The sequence below is a fragment of the Colletes latitarsis genome, chromosome 9 (genome assembly GCF_051014445.1).
Source record: "Colletes latitarsis isolate SP2378_abdomen chromosome 9, iyColLati1, whole genome shotgun sequence".
NCBI lineage: Eukaryota > Metazoa > Arthropoda > Insecta > Hymenoptera > Colletidae > Colletes > Colletes latitarsis.
Genome location: NC_135142.1, coordinates 22731478 through 22744000, shown reverse-complemented (window position 1 = coordinate 22744000; position 12523 = coordinate 22731478). Strand labels below are relative to the sequence as shown.

Sequence of the window (12523 nt, the reverse complement as noted above, 5' to 3'; positions counted from 1 at the left end):
TTCACGAGATCGCTATATTTGAAACGCGTTTTCGTTAACTCCGTTACGGGAAGCTGTGCTTCTTCGGTGAACGACGGTCGCAGTTGATGGTTCCCCGTGTTCGATGGGTGCAGGTGCCCGTAGTCGGATCGAACACGTAGGTGTACTGGCAGTTCATCAGGTTGCAGACGCCCTTTCGACACAGCAGGTACTTCGAGCAATCCTCCGGGTACGCCTTCATGTCGAACTCCTTGCCCTCCTGTGTGCAACATAACGATAAATGTCCACTTTCAGCGATCTTGAGAAAAACAGATTTGATCCTGGAACATCGACGTCCACGCTACCGACGCAGCAAGGGAAATTGTATGTTTTTCTGTAACGTTCGAAATATCGCGGCAACGTTATTGCAACTAGGAATGAAAATGGTTGAATTTTTATTTTAATAAAAATATCGAAAGACGAAATAATCGGCGATGATTTATAGGTAACAGACTAAATCCAATATTTCTCGTATATGATACACGAAGTGAAACAAAAAGTAACATTCGGGACGTTTAACTACCGGAATATTCTCTAAACACGGCTCAGAGCGCAAAGGGAAGTATCGTATTAGGGGCAGAAAATAGAGACGATAAGATGATAACGTAACATCCGGTAGCAAGATGAATTGTAATGACAGTAACAAAAGGGAAGGATAAACAAATTTTGTCGTTCAATAAATCCTTAGAAAATCCAAGACGTGGCACTCGTAGCATCAAAAATGGTTTGTTTTTAGTAAGCATCATGACTCACTAGACAGCTGTCAAAGTCTCAGTTATATCCATCACATGGTTTCATTTTTATTGTCGATTGAAGCAAGAAACTTCACAGATTCGATGGTTAAAATCATGAAATTAAAGGTCGAATTATTACAACATCCACCGTATTCACCGGATTTGTGACTTTTTTATTTCCAAACTTAAAAAACTAGCTCGGTGGACAACGGTTCACGTCGAACGAGGAGGTCACTGCCCAAACAGATACCTATTTTGAGAACCTTCCGAAATCTTACTGTTTAGATGGCTTAAAAAAGTTGGAGAAACGCTTGGAAAAGTGTATAGAGCTAAAACGAGATTATGTTGAAAAATAAAGAAAACATCTACCTAAAATAATTTGTTTTTCTATCTTTTTCTAAGGACTTATTGAACGACCCTCGTATATTGCTTCGTTCTCTTCGTTCGTCGTAATTACGTAGCGAAAATGTTTCTCAACGTTTTCCTCTGCTTTTCAACTTTCCTGGTATAGAATAACTTTTACGAAGATTTCCAGGAACTAAAGTTATACTGTCGATAATACCAATTCGCTAATAAGTCATGCGTCCTTACCACTTTCACCCTTTCAGCGGTGGAAACCAGCAAGCAGCAATATAACACAAACAACAAAACCAATGATGCAGACCTCATTCTCTCGCATATAAAATTACGGATATGTTTAATGTAGATTTTATATCAAAGCATAGAGAAACCACGATTCGAAATATGAAGGAACAATAAGAACAACTCCACAGGTTTTTCTACGTATCACCATCGACTATCAGCTTGACATCTGAGCGAAGGTCGCATCCACACTGTAGCACTACTCTTCTTGCGAGCAGTAGCTAACGTGAGTAAAGCATCAAACGTCGTTCAGTCGCTTTGCAGGGACCATTCGTAGCTAAATTAGCAATTATCAGCGATGCTCGTAGGAGCAACAATGATAAATACGTTCGATACTCCTACAATACACAGGCAAAATTGCATACGGATTTGATGGGACGCAAATTCTTTGCATTTCGTTTGATGAAAATTAGAGCTATGTATATTGTTTTAAGGGTAACCATCCTTTTAATCGATTATACGGGATGTCCTGGGTGTTATCCTATCAAAATTATGAAAAAAATATTGTACGAAGGTCGGCTATAAACGTTTACTGACGAAGTTACACGACATCAAATATTTAATTAAAAAATATTACGCAACAAGAAACGTTTGCCCAAATACGTTTGTTCGGCATTGAGATACAGTGAGATAAAAATTGAAAATTCCAGAAATCATATTCTATTCTACGTTTCGGTGAAACATTATCCGTCGGATCGATAATGTAACATTTGAAGATTATAATCTTTCCAAAGAAAAGCCTGATAAATACTTACGCGTGAGATTAAGCACAATCGACTGTCTTTTTCACGTGTACGAAACGAACTTTGTATTTTATTTAATATAGAAATATATTTTTGTGAAATAAAATATATTTCTATATATTTACAGAAATATTTTTATAGCATCATCCCCCTTTAAATCTAAGAAAGATCTACGGTGGCACATTTCGTTGTCAGCGATCTCGATAACGTTCTGGAACATTCCGACTTCCAATTCGATTAATCATCATCGAAAATAACACGAATTTTATCAATACTTAGAAATACGGCTAGTCCGGATAAGAAGAACCGTAACAACAATCGATAGAAGTAGCTCAAATACTGAAAAAAAAATCATCTAAAGAAAGAAACGGTTTCTAATAATTGTTGGTATTTTGTATCCGTTTCCATAAAATTGTGACAAATTGTCATATAAAAATTGCTCCTACAGAATAGAGATTGACCCAAACTATTGACGATTATAGTAATAATATGAAACATCGATGATGCATACAATAAATTTTATTTGATTGTTACGTATTGTTAAATACAAGATGCAGATTATGTGACACTGTTTAAGCGTCGATCAGCTTCATGAAAAGTAAAACACGTTAGTGCATATATTGCATTAAAAATACATTAATGGCGTTTACAATCGGTACGGGGATTGTATGGATAGTCACAGGTGTTGACCATGGGGTTAAATTCTGTTCCTGGACCGCAATCTCGAAGAGTACAAATGCCATGGTCACCACATAGCCAGAACTTTGAACAATCTTCCTCATAAACTCTAGTAGTGGCCTGAAATTATTAAAGCATAGTATCTATCAGTATTTATTTCACTTTATCAGTACTAATCCCACTGGAATGTGACTTTGTGTTACACACCGCAAGTTTGAGTAATTTTTACATATTATTATATCATAGAATAAATGTGCAAAAAAATACTTACTTGTGCATCTGTGTAAAAGAAGAAAGAGATGCAAAGCATCAGACTGACTAAAGTTGCGATGAAATTCATATTGGCGAACGTTGTTTTTCCAAATTCGTTTCACAAATTTGACTAATTTCCTTACCAACCGTTCTTCTATTTATACTCACCAATAATAATGTGTTAATAATATGCTAATTGGTTTTGCATAAATAGCTTTGTGCATGGTAATATAAAAAACAATACCTATTTATTACTAGATTACCGAAGTTTATGCACTAAAGATATGCTAATTGATTTTGCATAAATATCTTCGTGCATGGTAATATAAAAAACAATATCTATTTATTACTAGATTACCGAAGTTTATGCACTAAAGATATGCAATGGACATATTGAAGGACGTTAAATATGCATACGTGAATAAAAATTTGTACAAATGTGTAAAAGTGTACAAAACATGCAAGCTACTCTGTGAAATATTATAACATATTATGCCTTTGAAAATACTTTAGACGATGTAAAATAAATTTGACAAATTGGAAAAAGATTGTAATTTTCGTAGACGAAACGTAACAATGGGTATCCAGTACCAAAAAACAATATTTTACAATTAACAACTTGTTTAAAATAAATAGATTAATGTTCCGATACATTATGAATAGCATTGCTATACACAAGAAATAATATTTACGATACAAAAAAATATATACGTATATAAACGTAAGTAGATATTTAAGCTATCCGCTGCTTTCTGCGTTGCAAATCTCCTTCGCTACTTTCATTAACATGGTTTATCCCAGTGTTTTTCAATGTTTGAATAATGGAGGTTCTATTGTACTACGTATCAATTGCAAATCGCCAAGGACAATTGTACACAAGACCTCTACATAGCAGGTTCACGACTTTGATAAGACTACGAAACATGGATGACATTAACAACAAATTTTATTCGATTATTACATATTGTTGAAACTTTACATTAACATTTACAAATATTAAATGCACTTCTTCGCTCTTCCCATTGGAAAATGCGGCACTGATTCGACAATAACTTGCTCTGGAGAAGTTTAGAACATTATTGATTCAATTTAGGGCTTTTGCAATCCGTACGGGGACCGGTAGGAATGTCACACAGTCCAATCACAGGATTAAACTCGAGTCCTTCACGGCAAGCATAAACGTCACATACGTTCCTAATACACTCTATGTACTTGGAACAGTCTTTCGGGAAAATTTTGACTTCCGCCTAAAATAGTTAAAACACAGCAAATATCAATATCTATTTCAATTAAAAAATTTCATCCTAACAATTGATAACTATGTGTCAGTTAAGTTTTAATAATTAATTTAGAAACAACTAGAATTACAAGATTGAGCACAATTTTTCATCCTTTATCGTTATATTAAATTTTCATGTTGCAGTAATTTACGTTTACCAAATTGTGCTATCTATTGCGAACGAAATGGTCTATTTCTTACATTTGGTAAACTTTATGACACAAACTCGTCAAAAATTGTCTATAATTATGGAAAACAGAAAGAAAAAACTTACAGCAGTAGCAGAGAAGAGGGAAGCGATGCAAAGCATCATAAATGCAAAGATTGCAAAATATTTCATTGTGATTAATGGGTTCTTTCAAATACGGTTTTCAAATTCAACTACTTTCACATCCGAAGAGACCGTTCTTATATACAGATCTGATTTAAGTGATTATCTTATCTTCACCTTAATACAAGAAATATTTTCGACACTCGTGAATCATATCAAATTTAATTTACTTATTCACATAACATATAGTTAGGAGTAAGATTGACCACGCGTACGAAATTTTTATATTAATAATATTTTATTTAATGTTTACATGCAATGTACAAAAGAAACGAAATATACAGTATTAAGTAGATAATTAATTCAGTTACACGTAAAAAAGGCTAAGTTATGAGCCATCACCATTATTGATGCCAACTCTATTATTCATAATTATTTTCGGAAAACTGTCATTATGTCAAACATAACGTATGAATGCAATCGCCATGGAAAAGGAAAACAAAACAAATACACACCAGTTTATTTCTTATATGTATATTAATTTTTGTTACACTACATTTTCATGAAGACAATGTATTGATAATTATTTAAATAGTTCAATTAAACGAAGCTATACATTTCAAATAAAACTTAATTAGAGTGATGATATTACAACTATTCCGGTATGGTCTAGTGGCTAGGATACCTGGCTTTCACCCAGGAGGCTCGGGTTCGATTCCCGGTACCGGAAAATTATTTCTTTTTACATGAAATTGAGTTTTTTTTAAAGTTTTGAAGTCAATAATTTTAATCTATATGCACATATATTAATAATATTCGCATATATTACTACACTATACATGTAGAAAATTGTTTCATGTCAACTACGTCTAAAATCCAGGTTTAAGAAGATCGAGTCTGGATTAAGATAAATTCGATTTCCATCAATCATATATTTAATTCGTTGATCCTATGTAAGATACGAAATTAAACAATAAATACAATTGTTTGATATAAAACAATTTATCGTTGGAAAAGACGATAATAGAATTCCTGTACGATTATATTACATAAAATACAATAATGGTTATAATGAGATACAATTAATGAAAGACACCTAAACAATAAGAATAATTACATTGCCAAAATAGATAATAAATTTCTTGGAGATTTCAAACAAAAAAAACATAATGAATCAAGCATTGATTTATCTTCTTTCGTGGATTATGTCGCGGATAGAAGATTAATGGCGAAACAATTTATCGGATTATTTAATATATTATTATCTGTTGTCAGTTCGATGCGACAAAGGTCGTTACTATGATGTAGCAATTCACATCTTCTTGCAAGCAATAAACAAAGTGCATAAAAATTAGACATCGTTTAAACAACGTTTACGATTACTCGTAGTTGAATTCCTAATTTATCAATACTGTTTCGTAAGAACACCAGCATAATTTGTAAAGTGCATTCAATTCTATTCGCATTAAAAATTAAAAAAAAAAATTATCTTTTAAGTGACTGCAATTATAAGATTTTCTGAACCAAAATATCGAAGAATTAATAATCTGAATTGATCCAATAATACCGGGAACAATTAGAATGATTAAGTTGTTTGTCTAGAATAATTACTGTGATACCAATTGCGAGCAGGCAAAACACGGACACACGCTTGTTAGTTAAATGTATATGATAATATTAAGGTACAAAATTAATAAAAAAGATTAGTGGTATATTACTTATTTTTAATTCTTTATTAATACATTTTATATACTTATTTTACTTCTCTATCCACGATTCAGTTATAAAATTCACATATGTATGTGTAATAGAGAAGATTATATAATTTTACATATAAAATTATAACTTAATTAGAACCATTAATAGGCACAATTTCTAAATGGTTCACATATATAATCAATTTTATTTCATTAATCCACCTCGATAAAAATAATTGCAAAAGGAACAAAGGCTCAATTCACTTTTTCACTACCTTGCTTGTGTATCTCTTCATTGAAGCAATATAATGCCAATGTAACATCAACTTCCACCATAAATATCTATCAATTTCCACGATTGTAACAATCCATGCGGTTTGCTAGAGGGTAGTCGCAAGTTCCAATATTTGGATTAAATTCCGTTCCTGCACCACACGATAATACAAAACATCCGCTCGCATCACAATGTTGGTACTTTGTGCAATCGCCTGGATAAGGCAAAACTTCTCCCTAAAATTATCGAAACGTAATGTACGTAAGTATTTATTTTTAATTAATTTATACGTGATTCTTGGCCACATAAATGACGTCAAGTACCAAATATAATAACCAAGAAAATATCAATTAATTTCTAATGTTACAATATTTTAATTAGTAACGGATCTATAATTCAAATAAGTTATACCTTTTGCAACCACACAATAAACATACAATAAGATTTACAGACTACAATTATTAAAAAATTCATTACGTTTATACAATCATAAGTGTTGAAAGGAAATACTTACTAGTGTTGATCCACAGAAGAAGAAGCTGATGCAAAGAATTGCGCACAGCAAGATCGTGTAGAGCTTCATACTGGCCGTTGTTTCTTCTGCAAATACGTTCTTCGAATCTAAAGTGTCTTCTTTACCGAAGAAATTGATTTTATATACGTATCATCTAAGTATAAACAAGGAACATGATTTCACATGCTATCTGGAAACAAATTTTTTCAATGACTCATTACCGTTTTCATCATCGGCATCTTGTGCAAGGTGACCTTTTTTACGACCTTAGATCAAAGTCACTGATAACATTTCGATTTTATTTATTCTGAGTATTTTAAATGGAAATCAACATATTTAGAACGGTTGTAGATTAATAGACTTGTGACAATTGTCAACAATATATTAGCAATATTATTTCCGTTTCATTGTTTCATGCATTAGGTTATCAAATTAAATGAAACTAATAATTTAGTTTAGTCAAACGTTATACATACCTGTTATTGTTTAGCTACATTTCGTTCTAAATAAAGTTTCTGTTTCATGCTTTTGTATAATTCTGCATATGGACGCTGCAATTCGGAATCCGTTTTAGGTATTTTTCCTAATCTACGAATCTTCGGAGACAATAACAAAAGAGTTTGAGAAAGTGTGTAGACATTATTAACCGTCCAGAACAAGGTCAAACACTATAATATTTATTTTACAAAAATTAATGCAAAACCTTGAAAAAAAGAATTGATTATTTTCGTTTTTTCAACAATGTGTACAACTTACAGATGGTACATATGCCATTATAGGCACTAAGCAAACAGTTAGTATTCTAATAAAATTGGTGAATATTCTTCTAAATTTTGTGTTATTTTCTCTGTATAGCATATTCTGGATCTGAAAAATAAATTATTTTACCGTAAAAATATTCTGGTTTAAAAATGGGGAGGTAAATGTTTATGTACATACTTCTATCAAGGTGAAGCCAGTAAGTCCAAAAATGATAGGTAACATAAATGAATGATCCATCTCTGTGAGATTTTCCATCCATCCAAAACCACCATTAGTGAACTCAAGATAATCTTGATAAGCAACTAATACAATATATGTCATACATTCAACTATGTCAATTGTAACCCAAGTGCACAAAACATAAGATGTGCAGTACTTACCTTCATCTCTGTTTGGTAACATGGAACAAATATTTCTTAAAGCAAATGAAAAACCCACCCATACTGGCATTTGTAATATTCCCATTACCGCGATTTTAAGTGGATGACAATTTTCTTTAATTATTAATTCTTTCCATTCTTTGCTTACCTGTTATAAAGAACAAATTATTTTGCACTTTGCACTAACTCAAGTAGAATTATATTTTTAAATTTAATTTAAAACAAAAAAACTGATTTGATATAGAAGTAAAAGATCTACATTTTTATTATAAACACTTGTCGCATAGGATGCACTCCAATCTAAAGTTTTTACTGCCATTCTTGTCTCCATTTTCAATTTTTCTGCTATTGGTTTCATTTCGTCTTGTAGATTTTCTAGTTTAGCTCTAACTTGAAGCTAAAATGATCATCCATGAAAGAAAAGTAATTCTCTTGAGATAGACATAAAATGATTCCAGTGAAATGATACCACTTACTTGATGTATAGCTAATGGTAAAGTTACAAATGTTCTAGCACATAATGTTGCAAGAATAATAGTTGCCCACCATGGTAATCCTGTATTATAATGCATCGCTCTCAAAGCATCCATGATGCATTCTACAAGAAAACTTTCAGAAATAATTTTAACAATACCATTGTTGTATACAACAGCTTCATTTAAAATCGAAGGTAACGTTGAATTTGAAAATTGTCTAATACTATTTACTGTAGCGAAATGATTGACAGAGTTTGCTCTAAGCAGAATTGTATTATTTTGACAACATAGTGGCCCATTAACTATAGGTATAACCGTTCGTTGCAAAGGTGTTACTGGTGTTTTTGAGAAATTCTGCTCGTTCGAAAAATAACCGAACGATGCTTTATTTTCAGAAAATAAATATGTGTTCCGATAAAAAACATTACTCGAACGATCGTTAAGAGAATGGTATTTCATAAAAATACTATTACTGTGTTTAAAATCTAATGTTAATTTCTGAAATATTCGTGCAATCATTCTGGTAATAAATAAGATTAACTAAATAATAAGAAACACTTTTAACGAAACGATGAAACAAACATATTTGTTCCATGCATTTACATCTGTATAACTAAAATACATAGGTTAGTTTCTCAAATGATCTTATTTTTCTGTTGAATATACAAAATCCCGTCCGTACATGATAATTGTATAAATTGTATATTTCTAATTATGTCTATAAATAAATAACAAAGTATTTTATTTAAGTACATTTATTTATAAATATACAATTAAAATTATGCACTATATTCAGGAGTATTTATTAGAGGTTTAAAACTCATAAAATCCAATACCACACTTTTGTTATTGTATAATTTTACTTTGTAATTATGGAATCTGTACAAAAATTATCAATTTTTTCAAAATGCGTATATGTACAGATAGAAGTGACTACCAGTACCATCTGGGAATAATTGTAGAATTAGTACACGAATAGTAGAGCAGTGTTACCATAGAAGAGGTATACGAGTAGACTTTTCACTTACTCTTACTCGCTACATTACCAACAGATTTAGAAATGAATTTCAATCTCTTCCCCATAGTCAACTCGTATGGTACAACTGTCTGCCCATCAATACTAATCCAGTGAATAGTTTCATGCATACGATTTTGAGTCTCAACTGCCCAAGCATTTTTATTTTCCAACCCATGTATACCTATTACACATAAACGAGATAAAGAATAGACCTATCGTTAGTAGGATGAATGCTATCGCTGTACCACGAGTGTCTTATACCATGAGATCCACTCTTCCAAAGTGGAACAAAATGTTAAAAAGATCATGCATCAAATCGTAAGGGGATCCTCGTAAGAAGGCTTTAATCTTCGTAATGGTTTTAATGGGTCGATGATCAACAATGACCAGCTTATGGTCACTGGTGGTCAACAGTGAGGTTGACATCAAGGTCAGCGGTACAGTGAAGATCCAGAAATGGTCAAGAGGTGGGACTAATCGAAATAGTATTCTTCTCTAGACCAAGCGGTTCTTAACTCTTCACGTTGACACTGTCTCCCCACTCTTCGACTTCCCCACTCGAAGACTACCGCTGGACAAACTCTTCAGTACCCCTGGAGCATCCAGGGGGATCGGGTCTCGCGGGCCTAAGTCAGGCCATTCGAGGAGCGCTGACCACTGGGGACCAGGAGTGACCAGGAGTGACCAGGACTGACCAGAACTGACCACTAATGACCACTACTGACCAGTGCCGGACCGTGATGACCACTGGTAAGAACTATTTAAAATTGCTCTCCCCACTTCTATTTTGTCGTTTGACACCAATTGAACGTTATGGAACTGTCCATCGCTTTTGCTAAATTACGAATCGTTTCTTATGTTACAGCTGGACCTCTGGTGCTGCTTCCTTGGTAATGGTAACTAATGCTGAACAAGTAGTAAGTTCACTTTACTTGTTTATATTATTATCACAAAATTAACCGGTTTATTTTATTTGTTTGGTCATAATTCGGTGTTGTTTTACTGTCCGGTTTTATCTGGTTATTATGTTTTCCTCCTCTATTTCTACTTCTGACTTATTTTTTGAATTGACATAATTGTGTTGGATCATGTACCATTTTTGTTTCCATATTATTTTATGTATTTTGTTTGTATATTATTTCATGAATTTCGATGTCACTAATTAGAATAAGATTTTTATTCTTATTCTATTTCGCTAAGATATTTTGTTTGATTCTTGGGTATTTTCATTCTTTGATTTCATCGTTGGATTTTCAATTCTGCGTTGGATTTTCAATCTTTGTTTCTGTTCGTCTTTGAAGTTTGTATGGTTCTTCGGACAATTTTTGTAATCATTTGCTATTTTACTTCGACTTTATACTCTCGTTACGCAAGTATAGGTAGAATACTTTGTTCGTAACATGTGTAAATTTTGTACATTTCCTTAGGTAGGTCTAGCATCGAGAATCTTATAGATTCTCACTTTTAGGTACATCAGCACGACAAATTATTCCATCGCTTCGTCTAGTTTGCATGATGGTTATTAAATTTCCTTTCGTATGTCACTAATATGTGTATCAATTTTAGTTTCAGATTATTCGCAGGGACATCGAGGGAGTACGCCACATCCACCGAGAGACATTTAATTCTAAGTCGGTTAGATTTAAGCTTCGTCGCGAATCTTAAAATTAACGTCGAAGATTTCTTTATTCTACATATTTCTGCGTTCTACCAAGCAATTATTCAATAAGTAGCTTCTCGTTTTCTCGTTCCCTCGTTCCTAGCTTCGGTCACCACTGTTTCATCGATTGAAACACGTGATCGGCCGTGTATCTGGTCCGAAAGATCTAATCGCCTTCCCTTGGTAAGCTTGATTGAGGGAAAACGGCACTTCGCTGGAAGGTGTGGAGTTTTCGTATTCTGCGGAAACGCATACCTTCCAGCGGAAGTCGACTCTGTCTCAGGTACTCTCTCTTTGTCAGACAGCCTAAGTCGGGTCCTTCGGGCTCCCGGCGGGTTGCGTTGGAGAAATGGAGACCTCGATTCGGAGTTGCAGTTCTCTGTTTTCTTGTTGAGATCGAGTTAGCAAGGGCAGTAGGTTCGATCCTCGGATCCGCTGCACGGTTTAGCATCGCGTCGCGTCGCGTCGCGTATCCCACGATTTAGCTTCATCCCTCTTTTTAACCATATAATTGCTTAGTACAACATCCAAGGAACTTTGTTTCCTTCTATCGCCCGAATTTTAGCTTCAACTTGACTAGACTTGAGCTTCGACGTTAATTTTAAGTCCCTATTGTATGCGTCTCCCAATGTTGCCAAGTAATTATTTAACAAGTAGCTTCTCTCGACTCGTTCTCTCGTTTCTTGCTTCGGTCACCGCTGTTTCGCCGAACGAAACATGTGATCGGCCGTCCAGTTTGTCCGAAAGATCTAGTCGCCTGCCAATGATAGATCGATTTCTAGAAATAGAAATCAATCTACCAAGGGTAGTGTTGATTCGATCCGAAGATCTGCTGCACGGTTCAGCATCGCGTCGCGTCGCGTCTCCCATAATTTAGCTTCATCCCTTTTTAAACGAAATAATTACTTGGCACAACTAAACTAGGAGATCGAAGGAATATTACTTCCTTCTATCTTTCTAGTTTAGTCATCTAGTTTGTAAGAATGTAAAAGGGAGATCGATGGAACTTTGATTCCATCTATCTCCCTTCGGGTCTCCACTCGCAGCAACCTCCTCGTGGTGAGACCTGGTAATCAGTGTCACCCACGATAGAAAAGTTATTCTTCGTGAGTGACACCGAGCTAA

The 12523-nt window shown here is 33.8% G+C and overlaps 1 protein-coding gene and 1 non-coding gene across 3 annotated transcripts; one reads left to right on the top strand and one right to left on the bottom strand.

Moving 5' to 3' along the window:
- Positions 1–5275: 5275 nt before the first annotated feature.
- Positions 5276–5347, top strand: Trnae-uuc (transfer RNA glutamic acid (anticodon UUC)). Its single transcript has one exon. It is a non-coding gene; the product is annotated as a tRNA-Glu (tRNA).
- A 1810-nt stretch (positions 5348–7157) lies between these two features.
- LOC143345580 (cytochrome c oxidase assembly protein COX18, mitochondrial) lies at positions 7158–9647 on the bottom strand. 2 transcript variants are annotated; one of them, XM_076772897.1, is made up of 8 exons: positions 9194–9645; positions 8721–8842; positions 8504–8641; positions 8245–8392; positions 8042–8166; positions 7859–7969; positions 7579–7770; positions 7158–7292 (listed from the first exon to the last, which is right to left on the bottom strand). In XM_076772897.1, the coding sequence occupies exons 1-7, from the start codon at positions 9237–9239 to the stop codon at positions 7582–7584; spliced, it is 879 nt and encodes a 292-aa protein (XP_076629012.1). In that variant the 5' UTR covers positions 9240–9645; the 3' UTR covers positions 7158–7292; positions 7579–7581. The 2 variants fall into 2 exon arrangements, with proteins under 2 accessions (XP_076629012.1, XP_076629011.1); XM_076772896.1 differs by having other exon boundaries at positions 8721–9647.
- Positions 9648–12523: the final 2876 nt, after the last annotated feature.

Coding starts and splice junctions, on each gene's coding strand:
- LOC143345580 (XM_076772896.1), bottom strand. CDS start 9,239: ATGATTGCACGAATATTTCAGAAATTAACATTAGATTTTAAACACAGT. Junction 8,393..8,503: donor CAAGTGTTTATAATAAAAAT/GTAGATCTTTTA, acceptor TCTTTATAACAG/GTAAGCAAAGAATGGAAAGA. Junction 7,771..7,858: donor TAATGGCATATGTACCATCT/GTAAGTTGTACA, acceptor TAAATATTATAG/TGTTTGACCTTGTTCTGGAC.